The sequence below is a fragment of the Ranitomeya variabilis genome, chromosome 1 (genome assembly GCF_051348905.1).
Source record: "Ranitomeya variabilis isolate aRanVar5 chromosome 1, aRanVar5.hap1, whole genome shotgun sequence".
In the NCBI taxonomy this organism is placed as follows: domain Eukaryota; kingdom Metazoa; phylum Chordata; class Amphibia; order Anura; family Dendrobatidae; genus Ranitomeya; species Ranitomeya variabilis.
Window position 1 is genome coordinate 674,892,079 of NC_135232.1, and position 27,280 is coordinate 674,919,358.

Sequence of the window (27,280 nt, forward strand, 5' to 3'; positions counted from 1 at the left end):
CAACAATTCCTCAGAATGGCGGTGCGCTTAAACGACCAGGTCAGACATTTTCAGTTTACTGCAATGCCGTTTGGTCTATCTATGGCACCGAGAGTGTTTACTAAGGTCATGGCGGAAGTAATGGCCTATGTCAGGGAACAGGATACATTAATTGTACCCTACTTGGATGACTTCCTGGTAGTGGGAAATTCGTATTTCCAGTGTGGTGGTCGCCTAAATCATGTAATATCTTCCTTACAGGACTTGGGTTGGATAGTCAATATGGAAAAATCAAGATTGGAACCATCTATGACTCAGACTTTCCTAGGCATTCTGCTAAATTCGGAAGAGCAACTATGTTTCCTTCCGGAAGAGAAAAAGCAGAAAATTCTGCACAAAGTCAGTACGGTAACAAGAAAACCAGTTCTGACTTTGAGAGACGCTATGTCCCTTCTGGGGTCCCTAACGTCTTGCATACCAGCCGTTCAGTGGGCTCAATTCCACACTCGGGTGTTGCAGGCCCAGGTCTTGAATGCAGAGAGCAGGCTTCAAGGGCAATTAAGCGGAAGACTCAGACTGTCCGCCGCCACTCTACACAGTCTGAGATGGTGGTTAAACAAGCGACATTTAGGAAAAGGAGTACGCTGGAGTATAATTCCAGACAACGTGGTTACAACCGATGCCAGTCCCATAGGATGGGGAGCTCATATAGGAGATGTTTGGACTCAAGGGTAATGGTCTCTCTTAGAGGCCCAGGAGTCCTCCAATTGGAAGGAGCTCACTGCAGTAAAAAAGGCCCTTCTCAGGTTACTACCATCTCTGCAGGATTCGCATGTAAGAGTCCAATCAGACAACACAACAGTGGTAGCGTATCTCAACCATCAAGGAGGTACAAGGTCAAGATCTCTAATGAACACCACCACAGACATCTTCAACATAGCCGAAACCCACTTTCGCTCTCTGTCAGCCGTACACATTCAGGGAGAGCTCAACACAGAGGCAGATTACCTCAGCCGTCATTCTCTGCATCAAGGGGAATGGGTTCTAAGTCGACGGGTGTTCAGACGGATAGTAGACCTATGGGGATTGCCTGTTATAGACCTATTTGCAACGAGAGAGAACAGACAGACCAGCAGATTTGCTTCTCTTCGGGTGGCGGACAAGCCCTGTATAATAGACTCCCTTCAAATACACTGGGATTTCCCTCTGGCTTATGCGTTCCCCCCAATGTGTCTGATCCCTATAGTACTCAGGAAGATCAGGGAGGAGAGGGCGAGAGTGATCTTGATTGCCCCCTTTTGGCCCAGGAGGGCATGGTTCTCGTTACTCAGGACAATGTCTGTGACCGATCCCTGGGTATTGCCAGTCAGTCCGGAGCTTCTTTCGCAGGGTCCATTCCGTTACCAGAATGTGGAATCCCTGCATCTGACGGCGTGGAATTTGAGAGGGAGTTATTGAGGAGAAGAGGGTTTTCAGAGGCTCTGATAGCTACCCTTTTAAATAGTCGTAAAGAGATTACTACCAAGATCTATGCTAAGACTTGGAAGAAATTCCTTGCCTTCTACCAAAAACCCTTTTCAGGCAAGGTTCCAATTCTGGCTATTCTGGAGTTTTTACAGAAAGGCCGAGAGTTGGGCTTGGCAGTAAATACTCTTAGAGTCCAAATTTCAGCTTTAGGGGCATTATATAACAGCGATGTGGCGGGAAATAGATGGGTTTCCCGATTTATTAAGGCCACTGAACGCAGTAACCCAGTGTATATTCCTAGATTACCCCCATGGGATTTGAATTTGGTATTAGACGCCTTAACAGAACCCCCTTTGAGCCATTAGATTCTGTCTCCATGAAAAATTTAACCTTAAAAACAGCCTTCCTGGTAGCCCTGACCTCTGCTAGGAGAGTGAGTGATTTACAAGCATTGTCAATTGATCCTCCTTATTTAATGGTCTTTCAAGATAGGGTAGTATTAAAACCGGACCCCGCATACCTACCAAAAGTAGCTTCTAAATTTCATAGAAGTCAAGAAATAGTTTTACCGTCTTTCTGTGACAATCCGAATTCGGCTGATGAGCAGAAATATCACATGTTGGATGTTAGAAGAGCTGTATTAGAATACCTACGCAAAACAGAACCATGGAGGCAGAGTAGGGCTCTGTTTGTTTCCTTTCAGAATCCAAGGAAGGGGGCGACGGTAACTAAGACGTCTATCCAGATGGATAAGAGATGCCATATATCTTGCTTATACGGCTGAAGGCCAGACACCACCAGATGGCATCAGGGCCCACTCCACTCGAGCCATGGCCTCATCCTGGGTGGAAAGAGCGGACGTCTCCATAGACGTAATATGTAAGGCGGCAACGTGGTCATCTCCTTCCACCTTTTATAGACACTACCGTCTTGACCTATCATCAGAGGCCAATTTAGTTTTTGGCCGTTCAGTACTTAGTGCTGTAGTCCCTCCCAGGTGATTGATCTTTGAAAATCTCTCGTAGGGGTGCTGTCGTGGCGATAGGAAAACCGGTGTTTACATACCGGTAATAGGATTTTACGGAGCCACGACAGCACCCGCACATACCCCCTCCGTAGTTAATCACTGGATTCCTGCACTCTTTTGAAGGTGTGCTATTAGTTATCACTCTTTAGAGGTGATGGTGTTTAGTAATGTTTAAGTATATTTGATTATGTACTAACTCAATGGGCGGTGTCCCTTATACTCTGAAACACAAACTGGAGTGGTGAGGGGGACCGCCCCTTTAAATCCTGTAGGTTCCTGTCCGGAAGGTGGGTAGATCCCCTCTCTCGTAGGGGTGCTGTCGTGGCTCCGTAAAATCCTATTACCGGTACGTAAACACCGGTATCTTACGTGAGGAAGAATTGTAATTTTTAAAAAAGTCGCAATCTATAAATCGAGCTCAATCCTTATTTGACGAGCTAACCACACCAACTTTATAAAAGTTGTAAGACTGGCGTAAAATAGCAAAAAGTTGGGACATTTTTGTACAAAATTAACATGTAATTTTTTTATTTATTTTTTTACAACAATGGACTGGTGAAAACCCAATACACTCCCCCTATAGGACTACACCTATGTAAATTTTTCAGAACTTAAAGAGAACCTGTCAGCAGGATTTTGCTATGTAAACTACAGACAGTGCCATGTTAGTGCTGTAATACTGATTACAATGATACCTGCGGTGAAGAAATCCGTTTTGTGGTTCTTGTGTAATCGGTGTTTAAAGTTTTGCTGTAATCATGTCTTCATGCATTGGGGCGGACTGTTGGGGCGGGACTATGGGGCAGGACCATGGGCAGCCTCTTTTCTTGTTGCTCTCGCCCCTCCGCCTGCCTCTTATTTGAAAGACAAGTCGCTGATCTGTCAGTCACCTGCCTCCTATCTCAAATATCGTGCCTGCAAAGTACTTTATTTTGTCTAAAAAAAAAATTAGGTCTCCCCCAAAATGACGGCTGCGACCGCCTCTGTGTCCCGCCCCCATGTCCTAATAGGGCATATTAGTTATTCAGGAAATATTAGAGGTTAGAACCTATGTATCTTCATCCACAGTAGATCTTGTGTAGATTTATGTAATTTTACAATTAAATCTTTCTTTTTTGTTGCAGACAGTCCGCTGCTTCCATTGTTTCTCTTTTTGCCTCAATGTTTCTTGGCTATTCATTATTTTTTTCCTGGAGAGCAAATTTAGACATTACAAAGCCTTTATTCCTGGGCGTGGTAAGTTCACTATTTAATAACTGCATTCTGGAGTTCTTGAACGATAGATATTTGACATAAAATTATGATGAAATATGTAAGTTAACCATCATCTCAACCTAAAGCTGACACTTACTTTGTGATTGCTGAAGTCCTTGAAATAGAATCTGTCAGCAGCTTTTGCTTTGTAATCTGAGGCCGGCATGATGAAGGGGCAGAGACCCTGATTCCATCGATGTGTCACTTACCGGACTACAGTTTTGATAGAATTCCTGCTTTCTCTGATGTAGATGTAGCAGGGCTCAGAATGTTAAGCTGTGCATAACCCCGCCCACCCCACTGATTGGCAGCTTCCTGTGTACACTGTGAATTATCAGCAAGCCAACAATCATTGGTGGGGGCTAGGTTATATAGATTAACCTGACTGGTATGCATGTGAGATCTAGTCCTACAGTGATAATATCCTGCTGATAAAACACTGATTGTTTTGAAACTACTACATACAACCAAATAAGTGATGCATCGCTGGAATCAGGTTTTCTTGCCCTGTATTATGCTGCTCTCAGATAAAACAGCAAAAACTGGCTGACAGATTCCCTTTGAGGCCCTCTTCCATTTTTTTTTCATTCCTCTCATAGGAAGAGGGGTTTTCATGCCTTATTATCTGTTCTTTTCACTTCCATCACAAGTAGTGGAGGGCAGAGAGGTTTTATTATTCAATATTATTAATGTGGGAAGGTTAAAATAGAAGAAAATGCAATTACATACTCCAATGTTCCTTTTTTTCATTTTTTTTTTTTACACCTGAAGCTTATAAATGTGTTAAAACTCGATGCCTGGGGGAGATTAGTATATTTTGTTTATATAATGTATGGTATAGGGATGATACAGGTGAATGTTCCCTTCCAAATATATAACAAGTAAAAAAAAATAAGGTACAGGGAATTCAAATTTAGGTTTTCTGTCCCCAATTTTACAGCTGTGTCTTTGCTCCATTTTTGTTACTATTAATGGTAGAACCTGTGCCTGTCACCTACAGGGCAACTTCTTAAAGAAAAAAGAGATATACAGTTAGGAAAACTAAAAAATATTCTTTGTAATTGAGTGATAATATTTCTGGCCCTTTAGGAAAGAAAAACTGAAGTTCGGCTTTCCATTTTCTCACTTTTTTGGCAGATGTGTGAGACCACTGTGTAGGGGTAGACTGGGAGCTTGCAGCCTGTAGATACAGGACAGATCTGTGCTGATATCTTAGTTACATGCTGGATGTGGCTATATAAGAATCTATGTACAGTGGAATCCTGTGTAATATGGAGGAGCAGGAGAATGACGACTAATGAGGTAAATCCTCACACAGCCTATCCTTAGGGTGCTTCTGTCTGTGTACAGAATGCAGAGAGATAATCAGATTTGCAGGCAGCTATATCCATTGTTTTGTAGATTAACTCTATTCCAACGTTGGGCGTAATAGTACGCCCACGTCAGCTCCCCCTGTTTGGTGCAGGCAACGGCGCTGAGCCCGCACCTTTCCGGGCACATGACAGCTGATCTATATAGCTGACATGTGCCTGCAACAGCTGTGGGTGGAATCGCGATCCACCCGCAGCTGTTAACTAGTTAAATTCTGTTGTCAATCTCTGACAGCGACATTTAACTCACACTTACTGGAAGTGCGTCGCTAATCCTGCCCATCAGTGACCCCATCACATGACCGCGGGTCACCGAAGCATCAGCATGACAGCCAGAGGTCTGCAGGTGACCTCTATGGTTGTCATTGCCAGATTGCTGTGAGCGCCACCCCGATCTGATCATCGCCTGTAAGTAGCAGAAGCGATCAAAGTACTGCAGCTTCAAGTCTTCCATGGACACTATTGAAGCATGCAAAAAGTAACAAAAAGTTTTTAAAAATATTAAAAAAATACAAAAGTTCAGATCACTCCCCCTTTTGCCCCATTCAAAATAAAACAAAAAAAAATCAAATATACACATATTTGGTATCGCAGTGTTCAGAATCGCCCGATCTATCAATATATAAAAAAAATTAACCCGATCGCTAAATGAGAAAAAAAATTAAAACCCCAGAATTATGTTCTTTTGGTTGCTGCTACATTGCAATAAAATGCAATAACAAGCGATCAAAAAATCATATCTATACCAAAATGGTATCAATAAAAACATCAGCTCGGCACGCAAAAAATAAGTCCACACCCAGCCCCAGATAGCAAAAAATGGAGACGCTACAGGTATCGGAAAATGGCGCCATTTTTTAAAGCAAATTTTGGATTTTTTTTTCACTACATAAATAAAAAAAGACCCTAAACATGTTTGGTGTCTATGAACTCGTAATGTAAAGTAAGCTGCGGAGACACCATCACGTGTTTCTCAACGCAAGCAATGAATAGCCAGGCCTTTCTCCGGGAAGGAACAACCACGGGAAGGGCAGCATCCAATAAAGGAGAATATCCAATAAAGGAAGACCACCTATGCCAAGCATGGTATCCATCCACAAAACAGCTGTTTCGGGTTTTTTGCCCCTCATCAGTGTGGAGTAGGAAACTGGCTATTAGGAGCAGTGCCTGGTGAAAGGCTATGACGGAACAGATGAATGACCTCGGGGAGACCAAAACATCCAACACTGCGGAGACACCATCACGTGTTTCTCAACGCAGTGATCCAGAACACTGCCCCCATCCCTTATGGGAAATATGCAAACGCATGTAAAGTAAGCTGCGGAGACACCATCACGTGTTTCTCAACGCAAGCAATGAATAGCCAGGCCTTTCTCCGGGAAGGAACAACCACGGGAAGGGCAGCATCCAATAAAGGAGAATATCCAATAAAGGAAGACCACCTATGCCAAGCATGGTATCCATCCACAAACAGCTGTTTCGGGGTTTTTGCCCCTCATCAGTGTGGAGTAGGAAACTGGCTATTAGGAGCAGTGCCTGGTGAAAGGCTATGACGGAACAGATGAATGACCTCGGGGAGACCAAAACATCCAACACTGCGGAGACACCATCACGTGTTTCTCAACGCAGTGATCCAGAACACTGCCCCCATCCCTTATGGGAAATATGCAAACGCATGTAAAGTAAGCTGCGGAGACACCATCACGTGTTTCTCAACGCAAGCAATGAATAGCCAGGCCTTTCTCCGGGAAGGAACAGCCACGGGAAGGGCAGCATCCAATAAAGGAGAATATCCAATAAAGGAAGACCACCTATGCCAAGCATGGTATCCATCCACAAAACAGCTGTTTCGAGGTTTTTGCCCCTCATCAGTGTGGAGTAGGAAACTGGCATATTTCCCATAAGGGATGGGGGCAGTGTTCTGGATCACTGCGTTGAGAAACACGTGATGGTGTCTCCGCAGTGTTGGATGTTTTGGTCTCCCCGAGGTCATTCATCTGTTCCGTCATAGCCTTTCACCAGGCACTGCTCCTAATAGCCAGTTTCCTACTCCACACTGATGAGGGGCAAAAACCCCCGAAACAGCTGTTTGTGGATGGATACCATGCTTGGCATAGGTGGTCTTCCTTTATTGGATATTCTCCTTTATTGGATGCTGCCCTTCCCGTGGTTGTTCCTTCCCGGAGAAAGGCCTGGCTATTCATTGCTTGCGTTGAGAAACACGTGATGGTGTCTCCGCAGCTTACTTTACATGCGTTTGCATATTTCCCATAAGGGATGGGGGCAGTGTTCTGGATCACTGCGTTGAGAAACACGTGATGGTGTCTCCGCAGTGTTGGATGTTTTGGTCTCCCCGAGGTCATTCATCTGTTCCGTCATATGAACTCGTAATGACCTGGAGAATCATATTGGCTGGTCAGTTTTAGGATTTAGTGAAGATGGTAAAAAAACACAAAAAAAAACAGTTGTGGAATTGCACTTTTTTGAAATTTCACCACACTTGGAATTTTTTTTCCCGTTTTCCAGTACACAATATGTTAAAACCAATGGTGTCGTTCAAAAGTACAACTTATCCCGTGAAAAAAAAGCCCTCACATGGCCATACTGACCGAAAAATAAAAACGTTACGGCTCTGGGAAGAAGGGGAGATAAAAAAAGAAATTCAATAACTGAAATATCACTGGTCATTAAAGGATTAACCTTTGGATGCAGCTATGTCCTCTTCTTGCCAATTAACTTTTTAGAAAAAGCTGTATTTTCCTCCTTTAGCTTCCTTACCTAATACACAGGTGCCTTTTATTACATAGTTGATAAATAATTTTCTGCATGGAGTAAAATTCAGGCTGTAGTCAGGAGATGAGGTGAATTCTCATTTGACTTGTGTTGCGCTGCCCATTGTAATGCATTGGTGAATTAATGTTTGTGATTTTCTTTTGGTGAATTTGAGAAAAATGTATCAATCAATTCTTCCATTGTATTCAGTGGACCAGCAAGTTGTCAAAATAGCCAAAAAGCCAGATCTGAGGTCATCTTTGCCATTCAGATGCTGCATTCAGCTCCCCAATCACAGATGCTATCTCCTAGAGAAGAGGTTCTGACCCAATTGTGCACTCGTAAAATGATTCAAAACCTGTAAGAATTCTCCGCAATGCATAAGGAAATCATCTGCATTGCTAATGATTTGTATTATTTTGTCCCATAGGTGGAGAGGTTTTGGATGCAGAGTAATATTGTGGTATGTGCCTTGGCTGGATATGGCTTGGCTTTATTGATGGGCAGCATAAGAACAAGAATGGCTAGCAAAAATGTGACTCTCTACATAGAATGGATTTTCACAATTGCAGTGGTTGCTCGTCATATACACACTAACTACAGGTAGGACAATATTTGGTTTTACAGCCAAGTCCCATCAGGATAACATCTTCAGTCTAGATCCTGGAGAATCTATATAAACCAGAAGGTTAAGGGTCCAGGATTCTGCTGTCTCGTGCCTAACAGTCCAGATTTATGGAGTAATTATTCCCTTTTCACATTCTTTTTAGCATTTGTGACCAAAGTAGAAATTATGTGGTAGACAAGTTTGCAAGGAACATTATTTTCTCAATACCCCTGAAATCTATCGTTTTGCTGAGAGGAGATCTTCCCGGCAATTCTTTGCGATATCTTCATTATTGTGAAGGACTTCGTCCGGATCTGTCCTTAGTGGATCAGGAGGTGAGTGGGGAGACATGCCGCACATCATGTGATACAGCAGTCTCCCGATAGATCACATTGAAGCTATTAGGATGGTTTCGACTATATGAACATTTTTGGGGCTGCATGAACTAAATCCGCCTTGAAGTAATAGTGTATATGTGACTTAGTAAATCAGGAGGGTTTCCTCCATCCACTAACAAAAAGCCTGTTTAAGAGGCACAAGTGACCCAAATGTAACTTTTGGTCTGACAGTTCCACCTGAAAAAATGTAGCATTCGGCTTCGAGAAGCATGTCCATTGTGGAGCTTGCACTAATCTCCACCATTATCATCTAGAAACATTAGATCAATACTTAGGGCTGTGCACATTCATGGGTTATTCTCAAGTTCTTCAATGGGTAAAACTGCAAAGTACTAATAAGAGCAACCAAGTTTGCAATTTACTTCTTATTAAAAATTATCTCCTTTTTTTTTCTCAAGAGCTGAGAAATGATGATAATAATAATAATATTAGCAATGTTTAATTCTATAGATTACTGCTTGTTGCCTACATTTCTGGCTTCCTCTTCAGTCTATCATAGGTGGACAGTCTCCTAGGCAAGTTGGAATGTAGTGCTTGTAGTGCACTGCTCTGAAACTGTCTGATCAGGCCAACTTCAGTGCCACTACGCCCCTCCGATACCACAGAGGCCATTCTACCTTTGCGTGTAGCATCAGAGAGCGTGCGGTGTAACAATGCCATACCTATCAATCAGCCATGATCACACCACCTCCTGGCAAACAGGAATCCGGAAGGCAGGGAAGCAGCACGCTCCTGAAAACACATGATTACACACAGTATGACTTCACTGGTTACTTCTGATGATGTCATCAAATTTGCTCTTCAATGACCAGACTGTCCTATAGACTGTAATGGATATTGCCATGCACATCGGTAGCTGGCGCTACCGTCTCCTCCTTTGTGGTCAAGCTGAAAGACACATTGGGAGACATGGGACCATTTCTCTTCCAGTAGCCCATTCTTCCATCATTTGGATCCCCAGATAACCGACATTCATGGTGGATCTTTGCAACATGCCATACACATTGAGACCAACCAATATTCCTATATATTCCTATAACCAAAAGTATCGGGCGGAATAGGAGTGTCATAAAGCATGGAGACATATGCGACAGGGTAAACGTTTTGACTCTTCCTGGGAATTTTTCACATAGTCACTGTGTCAAGGAATAGAAGAGAAAGGGTGCACTCAGCACACCTTTACGCACACTGAGTGCACCCCCATCTCACGAGATCCCCCCTAACAGACCTATCCATTAAAGTAAATGGCTGCCCAGTCCCACAAGCTCACTGATCTCTCCTTCAAACCACATAGCCAAGCCCTTTCCACTTCCTGCCGCCTTCAACTCAAAAATATTTCACGGATCCGTACATTCCTAAACCAAGAATCTGCAAAAACCCTAGTCCATGCCCTCATCATCTCTCGCCTCGACTACTGTAACCTCCTGCTCTGTGGCCTCCCCTCTAACACTCTCGCACCCCTCCAACCTATTCTAAACTCTGCTGCCTGACTAATCCACCTGTCCCCCCGCTATTCTCCGGCCTCTCCCCTCTGTCAATCCCTTCACTGGCTCCCCATTACCCAGAGACTCCAGTACAAAACCCTATAATGCCCTATAGACAGGTTAGTCTTGACATCTTCATTGATTTTAGTGACGTTGGGTACTGCTTTTTATAAGGCATCTTGCATGTATGTATTTAACTCTACAGATGATGACATATGAGTGGTATCTTCGAAAGACGGGAAAGCACTTGACGGGCGTCTACTTTCCTGGTGATAAGTGGAATTCAGTGGCCGTAAAACTTCCGGATGGAACAGTTACCTTTGACCTTCAGCATTTGCTAGCAGTAAATACAAAGTAAGGGTTACACTTTCTAGGTTTATCTGATGTCTGTATAGATTGCAAGCATTTGGGCCAGGCCCTCTTCTTCTTTTGTGCCCTATTTCTGTACACATATTCTATCAGGAACCTTCCATGATGGCATTTGTAGGAGGTCATGATTTCTACTATACTTAGCAGTGCTGATGCACTGCCATGTATAGCACGGGCAATCGAACAATCGCAGCTTCAAGTCTCCTAAGGGGACTATTGAAGTCAGTAAAAAGTAAGAAAAAAGTTTTTAAAAAATATGAAAAAACCCCAACAAAAGTTAAAATCGCCTCCTTTTACCCCATTAAAAATAAAACGATAAAAATATACATATTTGGTATCACCGAGTTCAGAAGTGTCCAATCTATCAAAATATAAAATAAATGAATCCGATCAGTAAACAGCGTTTTTTTTTTGTCCACTGCAACATTGCAATAAGAGGCAATCAAAACTTCATCAATAAAAATGTCAGCTCAGGGCACATTTTGAGTGATGTTAAAGGTGGAAAAAATTCTGAAATTATTCTTCTCGGTATGATTTTTTTTTTTACTTGACAAGCCTGACATTTTAACAGGGGTGTGTAAACTTGACTTTTTATATCCTATGTACAAATCCTGCATTTTTCACCAATTTTCCTATCTGCAGGCTCTCTCTAATTTTCAGTTATCTCTGAGTTGGTGGGGGGAATAGCTGCAATGTCTCCCTATACACAGCACACACAGACATGAGGGTATTCCTGCACTTTCTGTGTATAACACATGTTAAGCAGCAGCAACATCATGGAGGACCTTGCACAGCAGTATGGATTTTATTATACAGCAGTACTGAGCTGTGTGGCTGTGAATCCAGCCTGTATTCTTTTAACCAAGATGGAGTTAGGCTATGCTTTTCAGAGTGGACGTTGAGTTCAGGAGGCCAGGGGTAAGGGAAGAAGTGGCTGATTAGTGGAAAAATAAGTATGTTTCTCTGATAAAATATATTACAAAGTTTATTATATTCACTTAAACTATTATTTTATGCAAAGTTTCTTAAAACAACAATGACGGGGTTTTTTCTACCCTAGGAGACCATTTTTCTTTTTACTTAAGTGCTTTTAATTGGGCCTAAAAATCATTTTTACAATTGGGTTTCATTAAAAGTTTTGCATCGTGTGCCTTCTATAGCCTCTTTGTGCGCGATCTATTGCTGGATGCACAATGAGTTAGCGGAGTATTCGTCAGTGAGCTTGATTTGACGGGAGAGTTTATAACCTTTTAGCTTCCTTTTTCTGAGCACCGTCAGCTACTACGACGGTCGAGAGTCTGTAACTCTGTTATCTGTCTTTATCCAAGCCCCGCTCTGTTGATTTATGACCACAGACCACATCAAAGTTGAATATGCAGAGAAACAAAGAGCCTGTAAAAACCAAACAATGCAAAATTGTTAGTGAAACCCAATTACAAAAATTATTTTTTTTCCCCAAATACCTGTAGGTACGAAATAAAAATGTCCCCAAAGGTGGACAACCAACCGCTTTTATACCATGGCAGATAAACCCCAAAATGTGTTTAAACCAGTACAATGTTAACGATGTATCATTTATTAGTAGTTTTTTGTGTTTATCAATGTTTTGTAAATATTCAGGGTTTTAAAAAAAATAAAAAAACTCTAGAAAAGCGCAGCATTCAACTCTTTTCTACACTTTTACAAAAAGTCGACCTTTTTCTCGCTGTGCTCTGCTGTGTAATTAATGGATACAGAAGCCACCAGTAAAGTATACATTTATGCTCCCTGAAAAGGTATTCTGCAATTCTGCAATGCCTTTGTGAAGGATTCCTTTTTCTAAAGTCTTTGTTTGTTTTCATGTGTTTTTTTATTTTATTTTGTCTCCAGTAGAGAAACGTTTGTATGCATAGGACTGAATGAAGGAGATCCGACATGGAAGAAAACGCATACACTGTGGCCATGGGGATGTTGCGAGAAGCTAGTCTCAAAAAATACAATTTTTAATGCTGAGAAATGGATTAATCTGACCAGCAATCTGTATAACTGGACAGAGCAGTTTGGAAAGTATGTACAGGCTGAAAATGCAATTGGTATTGTTCTAGTTAAAGGGAACCTGTCACCAGGTTTGGCCCATATGAAATAGGACCCCCACCTTTCAGCACTGCCCCAACCTGGCCTGCAGGACAAAAATAAGACTTTTTATTACACTCCCCTATGGGGTGGTCCGGTCTGAGGGGTGGCGCTGGTCCTGGTCGGGAGCCTCCCTTCTTCTTTCGATGCTGTCCTCCTTGCTTCGTGTAGATGACGTGTCCCTGGCATCACACTCCTGCGCAGGCGGACTTCCCTGCCCTGACCGGGGCTCTTTGACATTTACCGGTGCCTGTGCACTGCAGTACTTTGCGCAGCCCTCGACAGGGAAGAGAAGTACGCCTGCGCAGGAGCGTGGGGGCGCAATGCCGAGGAGACTGTGTGGATGATGATATATAAGTATATATATATATATATATATATATATATATATATATATATATATATATATACTATGTAGACTTGCCTTCCTAACAGGTTTGAAGTTTCCTCGTGGGAAGCCGTAGCAAATGAAGAGATGTGGGAAGCAAGGTACGTTTCTTTGTTTATTCATAGGGGAGTTGAGGCAACGTAGCGGCCATGATCGCCCAAGCAGTCTCTGAGCTAATACTGATCTTTAACACTGGCCACTAGGCCTTATATTAGACTTGCGCTTCCTGTTCTGCACAGAGGACTTTTCAGCAGTCTTATTATCATCACAGACAGGATTGCAGTGACTGATAACACCTCTGTACACAGTTGATAACACAGAATCCACCGTTCACAATAGGTGATGTCACAGCTCACCTGTTCCCCCTTCCTTCACAATGATCTTTGCCCAGATTAGAGCAGAGTCATTGCATATCTCAATAGAGTGAAGTAGGATCTGATTCAGTCTTTTGCTTTTAATGTCCATGTGCCAACAGGTAGTAAAGGTCTAATAGCAGTCCTAGTGACCAGTTGGAAATGTTCTTCTGTTATTCTGATTTTTCTTAACTATATTACTTAAAAAAACATTTAAACATACAAACATGTTCTAAACAATAGGTCATTTTCTGACTGCATTCCTTTTAAGCTACATACAAGAATTTAAAGGGGCATTGCCATTTCCCAAGATGTTATCCCAATATGTAGCAGGTGTGATGATAATATTAGTAAATACCTCCAATTAGAAAGGTAGTATAGTTATTCTAATTAGCTATGTCACTTATCTCATGTGCAGAGCATTGCAGTAGCTTAGATATCCACGGTTACAACCACTAACATCTAACTAACTCTCACTATGTGAGTGGTCGTAACCATGCATACCTAAGCTATTGCAATGCCCTGCACATGGAGTAAGTGACACAGAGAATCAGAAGAACTATACTATATTTCTAATTGGAGGTATTTGCTAATATTATTATTATTGTTACATCTACTACATATTGAGATAGGATCTTGGAGATGGGAATACCCCTTTAACTTACCTGTTATTTGCTTTTTTTTTTTTTTTTTAGAGTGAAAACTGCTTTCTTTATATTTGACCTTGCTGAGTCTCCACATTTGTCTGCATCTGTAAAAAATCAGCTCTACCTCTATGCTTACCAGGTAAGGTATTACTGGTTCGATAATGCCATATATAAATATACATTTTTATGTCTTTTAGGGCCACAATAATTGCTGCAAGTACCTCACAGCTAGCAGCAGCGAAATATAATATCATCAATCCTTTATCATGCTTTCTTGGTGCTTATGATGTGCACCCAGTCCCTGAAGTTCAGCAATGATCTCTGTTTCATACACGATCCACTCTCCACCTGTCCCTACAGATGTCATTTGCCCACATCTGTGGTAGGGGTCATTATTTGCTGCTGCTTCTCTCAAAGTTTTAGAATACTGATGCATCAATTGTGCCCCTCCCCGAATCTTATGATACCCTAGGCTGCTGCCTATTCTGCTTAACAGTTTTATCCTAGAGCTGGCCTTTTGTAGTTTGCGCTGAGGGTTTTCGCAGTCTTCAAATTTCCCCCATAGCAGCCATTCTACTTCTAAAATAGGAAGCATCAAGAGTTGACACTCAAAAATTGTGAATGACTGGCTGAATGAATGTCTTCCTAGTAGACGCTTAAAACTGAATGGGTTATTCCTCAAATAGTAAGTTAACCCCTATCCATAGGATAAAGGACATAATTTTCATATTGTTGATGGTCCAACTGCTGGGACTCCCCAGCAGTGACAAGTACGGGGCATTGGGAACTGGGCTATGCAGAAGCCCATTTTGAATGGAGAGGAGGTGCGCCTGCTTGAGCGGAGAGGAGGTGCACCTGCTTGAGCGGAGAGGAGGTGCACCTGCTTGAACGGAGAGGAGGTGCGCCTGCTTGAACAGAGAGGAGGTGCGCCTGCTTGAACAGAGAGGAGGTGCGCCTGCTTGAACAGAGAGGAGGTGCGCCTGCTTGAACGGAGAGGAGGTGCGCCTGCTTGAACGGAGAGGAGGTGCGCCTGCTTGAACGGAGAGGAGGTGCGCCTACTTGAACGGAGAGGAGGTGCGCCTGCTTGAACGGAGAGGAGGTGCGCCTGCTTGAACGGAGAGGAGGTGCGCCTGCTTGAACGGAGAGGAGGTGCGCCTGCTTGAACGGAGAGGAGGTGCGCCTGCTTGAACGGAGAGGAGGTGCGCCTGCTTGAACGGAGAGGAGGTGCGCCTACTTGAACAGAGAGGAGGTGCGCCTGCTTGAACAGAGAGGTGGTGCGCCTACTTGAACGGAGAGGAGGTGCGCCTGCTTGAACGGAGAGGAGGTGCGCCTGCTTGAACGGAGAGGAGGTGCGCCTGCTTGAACGGAGAGGAGGTGCGCCTACTTGAACAGAGAGGAGGTGCGCCTGCTTGAACAGAGAGGTGGTGCGCCTGCTTGAACGGAGAGGAGGTGCGCCTACTTGAACGGAGAGGAGGTGCGCCTGCTTGAACGGAGAGGAGGTGCGCCTGCTTGAACGGAGAGGAGGTGCGCCTGCTTGAACGGAGAGGAGGTGCGCCTGCTTGAACGGAGAGGAGGTGCGCCTGCTTGAACGGAGAGGAGGTGCGCCTACTTGAACAGAGAGGAGGTGCGCCTGCTTGAACAGAGAGGTGGTGCGCCTGCTTGAACGGAGAGGAGGTGCGCCTGCTTGAACGGAGAGGAGGTGCGCCTGCTTGAACGGAGAGGAGGTGCGCCTGCTTGAACGGAGAGGTGGTGCGCCTGCTTGAACGGAGAGGAGGTGCGCCTGCTTGAACAGAGAGGAGGTACGCCTGCTTGAACGGAGAGGAGGTGTGCCTGCTTGAAAGGAGAGGAGTTGCTCCTGCTTGAACGGAGAGGAGTTGCGCCTGCTTGAACAGAGAGGAGGTGCGCCTGCTTGAACAGAGAGGAGGTGCGCCTGCTTGAACAGAGAGGTGGTGCGCCTGCTTGAACGGAGAGGAGGTGCGCCTGCTTGAAAGGAGAGGTGGTGCGCCTGCTTGAAAGGAGAGGTGGTGCGCCTGCTTGAAAGGAGAGGTGGTGCGCCTTCTTGAACGGAGTGGAGGTGCGCCGGGTTGAACGGAGCAGAAATTGGCTGTAGTGATCACATGTCATCTGAGCGGAAGAAACACTCTTGAATAAATTGCTACTGATTGACTGCAGCTCCCACGTGATGTTCCCACTGGATGTTGATGTCAGCAGATTTAGCAGCGACGGTCTGGGAGGTGTGTTTTTTTTTTCACCTGAGTCTGTTAATAAAAAGAGTTATCCTCACGAGATAAGCACTTACGTTTTAGGTGGCTACAATGATATCAATATCTTATACTTGCCTTTTTCCCCAATGATTCTGGAGGAATGCCCATGGCAAAGTCTGGTGTGTGTATGTATGTATGTATGTATATATACATACCACAGTACTATTAGTGATAGAAATAAAGTCAGGGCATCGGGTGTTGGGGTACAATTGCTTCTGCTACTGCTGTAACCCCGAAAAGTAAATGGATACTGACAAAGAATAAAGAACGTGGAAATCTCACCTGTCCACCTCACTTTATCTAATTTTTCAGCTGTACAAAAAGGTAATAAACAAACATGAAAATCACCCCGTTAACTGGCACAAAAACTATGCCATTGCATGTGAACGAATGCTGCACCAACATCGAGCAGATATCGACCCGGAGCTGCTTCTGCAGGACGCCATCAAACACTTCTCTGCTTATGCCAGCGAGGCCACGGCTGACGGGCAGATAGGTGCCATATGGCAAGCGGTGGACTACTTCAAAGAAGAGCTCCTGCGACTTCAGAGACTGAAGAGTGGCGGCAGAGGAAAGGCGTAACATCATCTCGTAGCGTTACTGGGGTCTCCCACACACTATGGAGAACTTCCTGCTCGAACACACTGGAGGCAGCGTTGTTTTGAGAGGACCAATGGAGGAAGCGTCCTATCAACTTTCCAGGACTCTTCCAAACTGGTGGAGATGTACTGAGGTAACTCCGTACATCTCTCTGTAGACAGTTATAAATCAAGCAATGGGATTTGTAGATGGAAGAGCGTGGTTCGGTAGAGACTTTTTGATCTGATGATTGCATCTCCGGTTGCATTTTTTTTTTTTTTTTTTTTTTTTTTTTTTTAAACCTAGGCTTTACTCACCCTTCCTGGGTCCAGCACTGAGTCTGCTCCTGGTGTCCACTTGGTGAAAGCTGCTGAGCTCACTGATTGGCTGCAGTGCTGTTGACATGACATCAGCGCTGCAGACAATAACAGACACTGGGAGCAATGGCAGAGACTCTGCACTGGACCCAGGGAAGGAGAGTAAAGAAGAGCTTTTTTTTCGTTAATATATAATTTTTATTGCAAATGTTTTACAATAATAAGTTCAAAAAATCCAACATATAGATTGATAATATTTTCATCCGGTACGCTGAACGGGTGAACAGTTGTGACATACAACCTTTTTTTTTTTTTGCTTTGTTTCTTTTTTTAAAACTATAGTCTGAGGATAGTGGTTTTCCAAAACTGGACAACCCCTTTGAAAGGTTTGTCCATTCTAAATCTACAAGTCTGCAGTCGCTCAGCCACACTCCAACCCCAAAACTACACTCACTTTTTACCCAGGCCAGCATTTTGGAGTGTGAAAGGGGGTAACCCGTGAGCCAACCCTTTTTAAGAGCAACAGCTTTTGACCTCAGAATTAAATATGAATGGTCACCGTAAACCTGTATGATCAAATAGCCTAGAGGCCCATTCCCATGGGCCAATTTTGGGAAATTAATGAGCACCAGTCAACTATATGCAAGTCTATTGACACTACTCTACCAGCCTGTTATAACAGACTGATGAGCAGTCACTAATGGAATCATCCTGTCTCCATATAGCATCATGTTATCGGCAGTACGTTAACTTTTTTCACCAGGCTTTACGCTGCCACTGAGGATGATTTTTCTGCTTGCATAAACGATCAGATTGCTCGTCGATTGAGCGTTTTTCTTGTTCGCTGGATGATCACCGGCATGTTTACATTCTTCCACTCTCATTTTCCAATTATCGATTTGCCTACATGAACCTCAAAGATCCTTTTCTCTCCAAACTTGATAGAGACATTTCTGATTACAGCCAAAATAGTTTTTATAAGACTATGCATATAATCCAAAACCTTGTCTCTTAATGTCATATATATACTTTTCTTGTTCTGACAGATTAATCTGCTGCTATGTATGTAGAGAAATCTCTAATATTATTGTCTGACAATCAAAAAGTATAAGGTTTGGTACTGACTCAACTACCTCCAAAAAACACCTCCTTTTATTCTCAATTGCTTTGCAGAATCTGCATACCGGTCTTGGAAATCATGCTTGTCTTTTTTGGGAAGGACTAAGGCTTAACAGAGGAGAAAACGTCTTGGTTTTTTTCTGTTTTGAGTTGTCCCTTTCCTCTCTCTCCGTTTCTCTAAAGTGGTGGTAAAAAGTTTGAATTCTTTTCTGTAGCTTTAATGATTATTGTACAATTGATTTATTTTTATGCTTTTCCATTTTTGGCTTTTTTTTTGTTTGTTTATTTTTTTACTTTGTTCTCATTTTTAGGTTTACATTTCTGTTCTAAGGGAAACCAATATTAGCTTTTTTTCCAAAAGTGCATAATGTAATGGTTCCTTATTGCTGCCAAAATGTATATATAAAAGTCTGTTTTTTTTAGTTTTTTTTATTTTAATATAAAATAAGAAATGTAAATAAAATGTGTATTGGTGGAGATTCATTGACACATTAAGAAAATACAGAGGTTACATACTATACACACCTCTATCGCTTTCATGGTCCACTAAAAAAAATCAAATCATTTTTGCCATTACCTTATTTACATCCTTCAAAAATAAAATATACATTTTTTAATTTTTTTTACTTGGCAGAACATTGTTGCCAAGTGAACTGGATCTATTTGCTTTTTTACTTAACCACTTTCATATTTTTACTTCCGTCTATTTGTCCTCCTGTTGATCTAGTCCTAATAATTAGCAAGCTCCTGCTGCCGCTGTGTAAAGGTAGACTTCTGTGGCTCCTTTATACATGAATGTCGTTTTCAGGAATCTTTTATACGTATTGCTAAAGAGACCCCGGTACAAGAGAAAATGTAAATGATTGTTCTTTATTTTATTATGACAGTTAATTAATAGCAACCTGTTTTAATGAATAAAGTCACTCCGAGTCCTTCAGCATTTCCTAAGTAGAAGGCAAAATCTGTAGGGATTCTTATTCTCCCAATTGTATAGCTTGTAGACTCCAAGCACTGTATAGACCCCTGTATAGAAATGCTCGCTAATGAAGAGGGAGGGCTAGAAGCTTGTCTGCATTCATAGATCACTAGTGAGTCATTCGGCAAGAAAGGCCCCCTTACTAGGCATAGTCACAGTTCCGTGGCATTGTACTAGAAAAAAAGCCCGATCAAAGGTCTCCTGTGGAGCTTGCATGGTTCCCTTTCATACTACGACCATAATTAAAACCACTAATTCTCTTTTAAAATGCTGCAGGATGCCATGTAGGCATCTGTCTGGAGTGTCCTTTGTGATGTCATAAGCTGTTAAGGACCAGTGCCGAGGGCTTTTGAGCAAAATGCCAGTCATGAAGGTGATTCAAGACAAGGGTGCGTCTAAAGGCTTGACAAGGCTTTGACTGCACAATTCGATCTGAATTTGCCCCTTGTCAGCTGCCAGTAAATAAATCTCAAAGGGGAGAAAGCTGAAGTTTCATTACCTGATCCACAGTCTTTTGTTAGTTTTGGCATCACACAGGGGAAGCTCTTGCTTTGCCTTTCTCTAAATTTGAAGATGTCCAATGGAGCCTGCAGAGTCTGGACAGGGTTCAGAGCCGAACCTTTTGATGAGTGTCAATAGTTGTAACAGTTCAGCTGTTCCGAAGACAAATAAATGGAGGAGCTCATTAATTCCCCTTTTGGCTTTCGGTGGCTTTTGCCCTTTTATCACAGAATTATTAGGCTCCTGATCATCGTAAAGAAAAAGCAAATGGATAGAAGTTGTTCAGTGCTAATTGGCAAAGAGCTACGATGAAAGACTGGGGACTTTAACTGACTTGAAAGTAACTTTCCCCGCAGGGGAGAAGGAAAAATATGGTCCCTCTTAAAACAAAAGCATCAGCAGTCAGATGGGGTGTACATATTTGTTTTCCTTTATTCCAATATCCATTTATGAACTAGAGATGCATTAAATATACATTCCCTCTGGCACGCTAAATGTTAAGTATGATACAAGGTGGGAAAAAAATTCTTAGTTGGAAAACGGAGGTTCCCGCTGACAGGTTGTTGTGTATTTTATCACAGCAGCTGAGAACCAGCTGCTACCTTAGCACGGAGACCATTGTAAATTTAATTATTTCCTGCCCTTTTACTTAGGGGCTGTTTAAAGGTAATCACGTGATCAAGAGAATTTGTATAAATACGGCGAGTCGGCATCAGCAGACAGCGCTGCAAGGGTTCATTGATTTTTCTTCCTGAGCTAGAGAGGAGAGACATATGCATTTGCAGTGGCTTTACTTACATCTCCATTCATAAAATATAATGATAAATATCTCAATATCACGTGCAGCATGGGCAAACAGAGATAGCAGAGAGTTTCGGCCAAGGACTAGACTTTGAATTGTCACATCGGACCGGAGTGGTACAGCTCTTGATTATTTCCATTAGTCCCATAGAGCATGAATGGAGGGTTGTGAATGCGTGGCCTTCTGGTGGGGCAATTCAGAGCCCAGTTCTTGGGATTACTGAGAATCCCAAAAGTCAAACCACCACTAAACCACAAGTTGTCACCTATTTATGGATAGATGGTAACTTTAAATGTGGGTTAACCCTTACCTAATACCATTTATAGCATGGAAAGACACATATAGCAGAGGACCCCGGGCAAAGACAATATATTGGTCCCCTGAACTCTGAAATAACACAAATGGACGTAGTCCTACTCTCGACTGTCTTCGTCAGTCCTATAGAGAATGAATGGAGAGTTGCATATGGCCAAGTACTACCCTATTCTGTTGGGGCAATTCAGAGCCCCATTCTCAGGATCACGGAGCGTCCTAAATATCAGACTACCAATGATATCACCTATGCTTTGAGTTGACCCTTACTCAATACCATATGTAGCACAGTCAAACACAGAGAGAAGAGGACCCCGCGCAATAGCAATATATTGGCACTTTTAAAGGGAACCTGTCACCCCCAAAATCGAGGGTGAGCTAAGCCCACCAGCATCAGAGGCTTATCTACAGCATTCTTGAATGCTGTAGATAAGCCCCAGATGTATTCTAAAGGATAAGAAAAAGAGGTTAGATTATACTCACCCTGGGGCGGTCCCGGTCAGGTCCGGTGGGTGTCCCGGTCCGGCGCCTCCCATCTTCATCAGATGACGTCCTCTTCTGGTCTTCACGCTGCGGCTTCGGCGCAGGCGTACTTTGCCCTGTTGAGGGCAGAGCAAAGTACTGCAGTGCGCAGGCGCCGGGCCTCTCTGACCTTTCCCGGCTCCTGCGCACTGCAGTACTTTGCTCTGCCCTCAACAAGGCAGACAAAGTACGCCTGCGCCGGAGTCGCAGCTTGAAGACCAGAAGAAGACATCATCCTATGAAGATGGGAGGCCCCGGACCGCGACGCCCACCGGATCGGACCGCCCGCCCGCCCAGGTGAGTATGATATAACCTCTTTTTCTCATCTCTTAGGATACATCGGGGGCTTATCTACAGCATTACAGAATGCTGTGGATAAGCCCCTGATGCAGGTGGGCTTAGCTCCCCCTCGATTTTGGGGGTGACAGGTTCCTTTTAACTTCTATCACCTATTCAAAGGAGCCCCTGAGGACGGTTACAGTGTCTGATTATTTTTGGCAGTCCCACAGATAATTAAGAGATAAACCGTGCAGCCCCGGTTCTATTCTGGTGAGGTTTTTCAGAGCCCTGTTTTCTGGATAACTGAGGGTCCTAAATATCAGACCATCACCAATCCTCCAGTTATCAACTATGCTTTGGATTGATAACTTTGAATATTGGGATTAACCCTTCCAACTTAATTCATCCAACCAACCAACCAGAAACCTGTTCTGTAATGATGAGGGGCAAAAATCCTAAAACAGCTGTCAATAAATGGATATCTGGTTTAACTAAAGGCATCATATTTTCCTCTTGACTGAAGGAGAGGTAAGTTTCCATATATCAGTTTTCAATGAAAATCAATGCTACTGAGAGCTATGTCAAAAGCAGCTCATACAGCCAACCGGTATGTTACTCTGCACTGATGAGGGGCAATAACCTTGAAACCCTTATTTACAGATGGTATTTGGCTAGACTGAAAAGGAGTTTTCTTCCATATGGAAGAGAACTGTTAGCCAACTTTTGCCATGAACCATTTACTGTAAGTCTCCAAATACTAGTTGAATTTCTTCATTGAAAACCAATATGTAATGGGAATGGTGGAACCTCTGTGCCGTGTCCGAGGAGAGCCTGGAGGGGTATAACTAGGTGAGCACCTGACTCTTCACTAGAGTCCCTGATAGTGGGTTTAGGCTTGGCTCCTGATGAACACCAGGTGCTACTCCAGATCAGACCATGGACGCACGTCAGCTGTCTTCCAAGGGACTGGTAGCAGGAACTGCCTGAGGGAGGGACAGCAGATACAGGCAGGCACTGAAGGAACACAGGGACCATGTATACAGACGGGATCGGTTGTTACACAACTAGGCACTTGCATGTGCAGACTGGTCCTGCTGGTATACAGAAGCACTGGCTGCGGGCTGGACTGGCTGATATTCAGATGAGCTCTGGCAGATGCAGACTAGACTGGCTGAAACTGAGAAAGACAAGCAAGTACGGGCACACAGGTACAGGACAGGTAGACTGGCAGGTACTGGGGACCTAACAACTAGCAAGCTTGCTAAGGGCTAATTAGTCAAGTTGCACAGGTACCTGCATAGAAGGTATCAATCAGTTATTGGCCAGGGACACTTTAGGAAGTCGCGTGGCCTCTTTAAGAAAGAGGGATCACGCATGCGCCCTAAGCACATTGCCTGGGGTTCTGTGCACAACCGGCCAGAAGCAGGAAGGAGTAAGTGAGGGACTGGGTTGCAGCAGTAAGCTGGTATCCCTGTCAGGAAACAAGCAGTATGCAGGGACCCTGGCCCTACAGTAACCCCCTCCCCCTTTTATGCCCCCTCTTTTTCAAACCCGTAATAAATCTCTCCAGGAGGAGAGCAGCATGGATGTTCTCCCTGGGCTCCCAGGACCTCTACTCAGGACCAAGCTCTTTGCAATCCACCCAAAAAAAGTTTTTTTCCTTTTTTTCTTCTTACCCTCTTGATGGCTAGAATGTTCTCAAACTCGTATACGTCCTCAGTGCTGACTGGAGCAGGAGTGATACCAGAGTCTTTGAAAAAAGGACAGAGGACGATAGACTTGAGAGACGGATCTACATTATCTACCTGCCTTACAGAATATTTACAGGTACTTCCCCTATCTGATATTCGCTTGGGCTCACGTATTTTGCTTCCATACTAGGTTATCACACCTTAGCAGATTTCATTTGAGCAGCCGGTATACTGAAGAAGGTCGATCGTAGACCAAAACGTTTATATTTTGGACTGCATTAAAAGTTTTTTCCATAAATCCATATGAGTTGAGTTCCAGATTTTATTTCTCTATTATATTGGCTTGAGAACCTATTTGAGCACCAACACAGCTGTGCCACGATACATCTTTTATACAGATGAGCAGTGACAGGTGCAGACTGACCAGCTAAAACTAAGATAGACAAGCAAGTATGGGCAGACAGGACAAGTAGGCTGATGGGTACTGGGGACCTGACAGCTAGCAAGCATGTTAAGGGCTATCTAACCATGTAGCTCAGGCATTTCCATGCTTGCAGACCTGCCTTAATTACAAGGTGAAACCCAGCTATTGGTTGGGGACACTTTAAAAAAGAGGGAGAGCGCACGTGCCCTAAGTACAGTGCCTGGGCATATGGCACCGTGCACGTACCCTGGGCAGTAACAGCCACGGAAGAATGAGGAAGTGCGACCGCGGCGGTGAATAAGCTGGCATCCCTACCAGGGAGGAGGGGCATTATGCAGGGATGCAGGCTCTACACAATACCTCATCCCCTCACTCCAGAGTTCACATTAAACCAACAATTGTGAGCCCCAAAGTTGTGATTTTTGAGCAAAAGAAGTTGCAAAAATATTAAAGACAAAAATAAAGAACATTTTTTTTGTGTGCAAAATTCATGCACCGTGCACCATTTAAAAGAATTTAGCACAAAAAAAGTCAACGAATATCAAAATGGAAATAAACAAAAAATGAAACTATGGAAATGGCCCCTTGGTTCCTTTATGGGTTGAGTTAGTTTTGCACTGTTTGTATTTTTGACAGAATATCTGGAATCCATTGCTTTCTATTTTAACATGCTCTGTGCTGCCATCTCTGGGTCTCACACTAAAGTAGATTAGGATTACTTGTACATACTCGTACCTATTCCTGTGCTGTGTGCCATCCTCTCTGACATGGAACATAGATCATCATTTATATAGATGATGTATGTGGGGAACTTCTCTTGTCATGTAACTGTGTACTAAGTTTTGTTCTGTCAGTTGTGTTTTTTCTTGTAATTGATCCAACGAAGTAGCTAGATTACAGTGAATATTATTTACAGCCATGAAGTTGGCATTAAGTCATATAGTCAACCAAAACTGCATAGTCCCTATTCTTTTCTTCTACATACTTTAATGAGCCAAGTAACTGATCAGACCGATTCAGACCAAAACGAGGAATGATTAAAGGATCTGGGAATGTTTAGCTTGCAAAAAAGAAGGCTAAGAAGAGACTTAATAGCTGTCTACAAATATCTGATGGGATGTCACAATGTAGAGGGATCATCCTTATTCTTATTTGCACATGGAAGCACCAGAAGCAATGGAATGAAACTGAAAGGGAGAAGATACAGATTAGATATTAGAAAAACTTTTTGACAGCGGTAGTGATCAATGAGTGGAACAGGCTGCCATGTGAGGTGTTGAGTTCTCCTTCAATGGAAGTCTTCAAACAGAGGCTGGACAAACATCTGTTTGAGATGGTTTAGTGAATCCTGCATTGAGCAGGGGGTTGGACACAATGGCCCTGGAGGTCCCTTCCAACTGTAACATTCAATGAAATGTCTTTGCCCACCAAATGAGTTTTTTGTGAGTGTTCACGCTACATCTACAGGATGAGGTGCATATCTAATTGTAATTGGATTGACAAATCTGCAGTTATCATTACATGTGGCTGAAACCACTATAAGTTATAATATGTTATTTGTAATTCAACACATGAGAAATAAACTTTAGAGGATACTCAACTATATCCCCTTTTCAGACTACTCAACTCGTCCTTGCCTGCCCCAGGAATAGGAAATAAACCTTCCTTAATTCGGGAGACTTCAGCAGACATTTCAGAAAAGTTGACTGTGTTCTGAGGCACCTAATTGGCTCAAACAAGGGGGTGTCTTCTGCTGAAACATTTTGGCTTTACTCACAAAGGTGCTCATTATGGCATCAAAACAAGAAGCTAACTGAAAGTCCTCCTGTAGGCAAGTCCAACACTAAGGGAAATGAAATATTTTATGATGTATGGCTAGAGAAGAGTAGCCATAGATGATAAAAGCAAATATCTTCCAGAAGATAAATAAATAGGAAATAAACTTTCATTACTTTCTTGAACAATTCATGAGACTTCAGCAGACATTTCAGGATAGTCTATTACTATGTTCTGAAGGCACATGATTTCCTCCAATGTGTGCTTGATATGCGGTTGTCTTCTGCTGTATCCTTGCGGCTGTGTCTGAGTAGGTGCTCATTATAGCATCTCAACATGAGCTCATCTGAATATTCTTCTCCTGTATATGCCAGTCCAACACTGAAGGTACTGAGATGTCTTCTGATGTATGACTAGGAGAAGAATAGCTATCGATGATAAAAAAAAAAAATATGTTCCACAAGTGAAGAAAATAAGAAATAAAGCTTCCCATATTTTTGACTAATTACGGGATATTTCAGAGTGTGTCCAACAACCTCTCTGGAAGTCCGGGAAGTTTTCCCTTTTTCCAGGAACCTTCTGGACATTTCAGTACAGTTCACGAACATTCCCTTAAGGGGCACATGATTCGCTCCAAAGTTGTCTTCTGCTGGAATCTTGTAGCCAAGTAACATTCATTTTGGTGTCAGAAGGAGAACCTAACTGAGGATCCTCTACTCCTGTTGGCCAATCCAGACATGAAGGAAGTGAGATATCATCTGATCTTTGGCTGGAGAAGGGTAGCCATAGATGGTAAAAATCATCTGATCTCTTTACAAATTCAAATAATATGGGTGTTTGATGATAAAATGCTCACCAAGTATTCATAAAGCACATGAACACAAAAGCTGAGGAGTGTGTCCTATTAAATTAATTAAAATTATTAATTAGAGATGAGCGAATGTTTTGAAATTCAAATTCACCAATTTAATTGAATTTCCTTAAAAACATTTTGATTTTCTGCAAATAAATTTGCATGAATACTGGAAAGCTTGTAATTGTTCTTAAAATACATGTAGGAGAGAGGAGTGAGAACCTTGCTGACCATAAAACCTTAAGCCCCCGTCTCACTAAGCGAGATCGCTAGCGAGATCGCTGCTGAGTCACAAGTTTTGTGACGCAACAGCGACCTCAGTAGCGATCTTGCTATGTGTGACACGTAGCAGCGACCAGGCCCCTGCTGTGAGATCGCTGGTCGTGTCGGAATGGCCTGGACCTTTTTTTGATCGTTGAGGTCCCGCTGGGTAGCACACATCGCTGTGTTTGACACCTTACCAACGACCTCGTTGACGACTCAGACACTGAATCGTCATAATAGCTCCCATGTGACATCGTTCTACAGGTCGCTACAGGTCGCTGGTGAGATGTCAAACAGTGAGATCGCAGCAGCGATCGTTGGAAGATCTCACTGTTTGACATCTCACCAGCGACCACATAGCGACGCAGCAACGA

At 43.1% G+C, this 27,280-nt stretch overlaps 1 protein-coding gene across 4 annotated transcripts in view; it reads left to right on the top strand.

The window, feature by feature from the left end:
* Window positions 1-19,091, top strand: part of TMEM260 (transmembrane protein 260) — a 101,774-nt gene extending 82,683 nt beyond the window's left edge. For 2 of the 4 annotated variants that reach the window (XM_077264673.1, XM_077264682.1), the window contains exons 10-17: window positions 3,598-3,709; window positions 8,300-8,472; window positions 8,640-8,811; window positions 10,564-10,712; window positions 12,597-12,773; window positions 13,275-13,328; window positions 14,276-14,366; window positions 16,804-18,697. In XM_077264673.1, the coding sequence (XP_077120788.1) occupies window positions 3,598-3,709; window positions 8,300-8,472; window positions 8,640-8,811; window positions 10,564-10,712; window positions 12,597-12,773; window positions 13,275-13,328; window positions 14,276-14,366; window positions 16,804-17,073 (1,198 nt within the window). In that variant the 3' untranslated portion in view covers window positions 17,074-18,697. Of the gene's footprint in view, window positions 1-3,597; window positions 3,710-8,299; window positions 8,473-8,639; window positions 8,812-10,563; window positions 10,713-12,596; window positions 12,774-13,274; window positions 13,329-14,275; window positions 14,367-16,803 lie in introns of all 4 variants that reach the window. The other 2 variants (XR_013215730.1, XM_077264698.1) reach the window with 2 other exon arrangements.
* The last annotated feature ends 8,189 nt before the right edge of the window (window positions 19,092-27,280 follow it).